This window comes from Chrysochloris asiatica, unplaced genomic scaffold (genome assembly GCF_000296735.1).
Source record: "Chrysochloris asiatica unplaced genomic scaffold, ChrAsi1.0 scaffold00328, whole genome shotgun sequence".
Classification (NCBI taxonomy): domain Eukaryota; kingdom Metazoa; phylum Chordata; class Mammalia; order Afrosoricida; family Chrysochloridae; genus Chrysochloris; species Chrysochloris asiatica.
Window position 1 is genome coordinate 1496913 of NW_006408846.1, and position 4345 is coordinate 1501257.

Genomic DNA, 4345 nt, shown 5'->3' on the forward strand with positions numbered 1-4345 from the left:
CCTATAGTGTCACACCAGAACTCCTTTACATTAGTATCCCTTAATAAATAAAATCAAACCATATAATATATTTTGTTTTTACTTAAAAATACTTAAAATTCTAATTAATAACCCTAGCAACTGTAGCCTCAAAGTACTATTCTTTAAGCATTTGGATAATTTGATAAAGTAGATGAAAGAATTTTGATGGTCACGAAAATGATATGGGATTGATTTTTTAATACTGGAAGTGGTTAATATGTTACAAAACTAAAAGTTTGGAAGTTTACTTTCACTATTGGATAGGATAAAAACTAGTGTATCTGGACAAGAACAGAGTTCAAGGGATAAAGGGCACAGATTCCCATTCTTTTCTATTCCTTTGCACACCATGAGGGAAAACCAACTGCCTGGGCCAGTCTTGATTCTACTTTTCCTGCTCCTTCCCAGAAATGCTGCAGATCCTGTAAAACCGTAAGTGAAATTTCCAGAGAATGATTTCCCATTGTAGTATCTGCTTCTTGATCACTGTCCTCTTGCTTATTTTCTGATTTTTCTGTCACCTAAAGGACTTAGGATAGTCTGTAAATGGCCATTTTGAAAGAAAACCAAATCCATTGCTCATGATGACCCTGTATGTACCCAAGTAGAACTATTCTCCATAGGGGTTTCAATGGCTGATTTTTAGGAAGTAGATATTCAGGTCCTTGTAGGGTGACTCAAATCCTAGGAAACTCACACATTAGATAGTAACATCTGTGAAATATTCACCAAGTAAGAATGCAGAATGCATATTAATAAGGGGATGCATTGTCTGCTGGCTCATAAAATGGGCTGCAATATCTATGGACATTATAAAGTGATTTGTTGTTGTTAAGTGCCATCAAGTTGGTACCTACTCATAGAGACCCTATGCACAACACAACGAAATACTGGCAGTCCTGGGCCAACCTCACAATCATTGTTATATTTGAGTTCATCACTGTTGTGACTGTGCCAATCCATCTCATTGAGGAACTTTCTCTGTTTCTCCAAACCTTCATTTTCCAAAGCATGATATCCTTCTCCAGGAACTGTTCTCTCCTGACAATATGTCCAAATTATGAGAGATGACGTTTGGCCATCCTGGCCTCCAAGGATCACTCTGGCTGCACTTCTTCCAACACAGATCTGTTGATTCTTTTGGCAGCCCATACACATTCAATATTCTCCTCCAACACCATAACTCAAAAGCATCAATTTTTCTATGGTCTTCCTTATTCACCACCCAACTTTCATATGCATATGAGGTTATTGAAAATACCATGACTTGGGTTAGGTGCATCTTAGTCCTCAAATTGACATCTTTGCTTTTCAACCTTTTAAAGATGTCTTATGCAGCAGATTTGCCTAATGCAATACATGGTTTGATTTTTTTGACTGCTGTTTCCATGAGTGTTAATGGTTGATACAAGTAAAATGAAGTCTTTGGCAACATTATTCTTTTCTCTACTTATTGTGATGTTATTTATTGGTACAGGGTGAGGATTTTTTTTTTCTTTACATTAAGGTGCAATATGAATGCATGCCATGAAAACAAGGTCAGTGTCATGTGCTGCTTCACTCTTTCCTTTGTTGTTGTTGTTGTTGTTAAGTGCCATTGAGTCAGTTCCAATTCATAGAGACCCTGTACAGGGTTTCCAAGGAGTGGCTGGTGAGTTTGAACCTCCAGCCTTGTGGTTCAAACCAACTTTGCAGCGCAGTGTTTTTTAGCAATCTCTTGACAATTTGTAGATTAACAAAATGCAAATCCTGCCCTCAATATCTCACCATGTAGTAAAGGATAGACGGAATACACAGGGAGTGACCTGAAACCTGAAAACCAAAGCAGACATAGCAGGGTCCTGTGAGATTATTCACACAAAAATAAATTAATAATTCTTCTTGGTACCTGAAACAAAGACATGAGCATCACCAAAGTCTATATAGAGAAAGTTGGTTTTGAACAAGATTAAGAAACAAAGAGAAGTGTTCTAGTTAAAGACACTTTAGAGAGAAAGCCACATGCAAAAATACAGCATCCAAAATGCAGTATATTTGAGTGATTATAAGTTAAGGTCTCAATTGCTAACCTAAACGTTGGCAGTTCAAAACTGCCAGCCACTCCACAGGAGAAAGATGAGGCTATCTGCTCCCATAAAGATTTATAGACTCAGAAATCCTATACAGGGTCACTATGAGTCAGAATAGACTTGGGGGCAGTGAGAGAGAAAGAGACCAAGATGTTAAAGGCAGGAGTCCTGATATTGCAGTGATTAAAGCTCTTGGTCTCTAAAACAAAGGTCAGCAGTTCAAATCCACCAGCTGCTCCTCGGAAAAAAAAAGATACATAAAAATCTGCTTTCTTAAAGATTTACATCCTTGGAAAGCCAATGGGGCAGTTCTACTCTGTCCTATTGGGTTTCTGTGAGACAGAATCTACTCCACAGAAACTGCTTAAGGGCAAACAGTAACAGAAGAGAATGAAAAAAGACATTTTTTACTGTTGTCAAGTCATTTCCGACTCATGAGACATCATATGGTACAGAGAAGAACTGTTTCCCAGGGTTGCCTTGGATATAATCTTTATAGAAGTAAGATTGCCTGACGTTTCTTCCATGGTACTGCGGAGTAGATTTGAACTGCCAGCCGTTAGCTTAGTTGTTGTTGTTATTAAGTGCTGTTGAGTCAATTCTGACCCATAGTGACCCTATATAGGTTTTTCAAGGAGCAGCTGGTGAGCTTGAACCGCAGACCTTGCAGTTCAGTTTGCAGTCTGGAACATTAACCAGGATTCCTTAGCTTAGTAGTTGAGCACAAGTTATTTGCTCAAAAACAGTTTGATCTGGGCTTATATGGAAAAATGTCTAGTTCAACCCTATCACCAAAAAGAGATAAAGAAAGGAGTTAGAGTTGCTTCTGAAACAGCAGTGAAAAGCCATTGAACCACTTCCCATGTATCAAATGTATCTTTAGTGTTTCCTGGACCACAGAGATTCATGATATCATCCATGTGTATTCCAAGACCACATACAGACAGGTTCTTACTGCTTTCAATGATGAATATTAATGGATTAATCCACATTTTATTGTTGCTATTCAGAATTTGTAAATCATTTTTATCCAAAACATATCATAATTTACAAATTGGTTGCCCGTGGCTATGAATAAGCTTTGTAATATTATGAAGATGATAATTTCCACAACATAAGAAAAGCATACTGATGTTTAATTTGGGGACCTTTACTAAATTCTTGAGGTCTTATGGGCTGGCTTTTAAAGAATACACTCCTCTGTAATCCTGCTGAATGTTGGCTTTACTTATTACCATCTCTTTATATTTGGTGACAGTAGCAAAGATTTTCTAGGAAACGGCATAATAATAGTGTCTTGTACTATCCTCCATGATTTAGCCAGAATCCCCTTCTCTCTGCAGGCAATATGTGGTGCTGGTCCCGGCACACCTCTACTCTGGAATCCCCGAGAAGGCCTGTGTCTTACTGAGCCACTTGAATGAATCAGTGACAGTGAGCATAACTTTGGAAGCTGAATTACAAAGCTGGAACCTTCTCAATAACCAAGTGGCAGAGGAGGGATCATTCCTCTGTCACTCCATCACTGTGCGTATCATTCTTTGGAATGATGGGAATTGATAAAGAAAGTGTACATTAGTTGGTGTTTTATTTTTGACTCCCACAATTAGAAAAGAAAAACATAATGAAGTGGAAATGAGGATTACAGAATCAATTTCAAATGAGGTTCTAAAAATGGACTTTCTATTGAATGTGTTCATACATTTTTTACAAACAAAGCTAGTGCAATCAATGAAAGGTAGTGGTGATGTGCCATTAAGTTAATTCCAATTCATAGTGACCCTGTCTAGGGTTTCTGAAACTATAAATCTTCTTGGGAGCAGAAATTTGCTAATAGATTTGAACTGCTGACCTTGCAGTTAGCAGCCCAATGGGTAACCCATTATGATCTTTTCAATGAAAGGTAGTAGTAATTATAGAAAGAGTTGTGTTTGATCTTAAATTCCCATGAGAAAAATCTGTTTGTATCATTATTCCTATTTTATAAATACAAACACTGAGATACATTAAGTCAAATGACATTTATAGGACCTCACATATGCTTGAAGTTTGATGTATTGTCCTTGTAAATTTTTTATTACATGTTATTGTTGTTAGGTGCCATCGAGTTGGTACCAACTCATAGAGACCTTATGCACAGCAAAACGAAACACTTCCTGATCCTGGGAGAACCTCACAATTGTTGTCACGCTTGAACCCATTGATGCTGCCACTTTGCTAATCCATCTCGCTGGAGGTCTTCCTCTTTTTCTCTG

General features: G+C 37.7%; 1 protein-coding gene across 1 annotated transcript in view; it reads left to right on the top strand.

The window, feature by feature from the left end:
- The first annotated feature begins 370 nt into the window (after nt 1-370).
- The window catches only part of LOC102829298 (alpha-2-macroglobulin-like), a 90187-nt gene continuing 86212 nt past the window's right edge, over nt 371-4345 (top strand). Inside the window, exons 1-2 of the mRNA XM_006875485.1 lie at nt 371-453; nt 3434-3617. Of these exons, the coding sequence (XP_006875547.1) occupies nt 371-453; nt 3434-3617 (267 nt within the window). The remainder of the gene's footprint in view (nt 454-3433; nt 3618-4345) is intronic.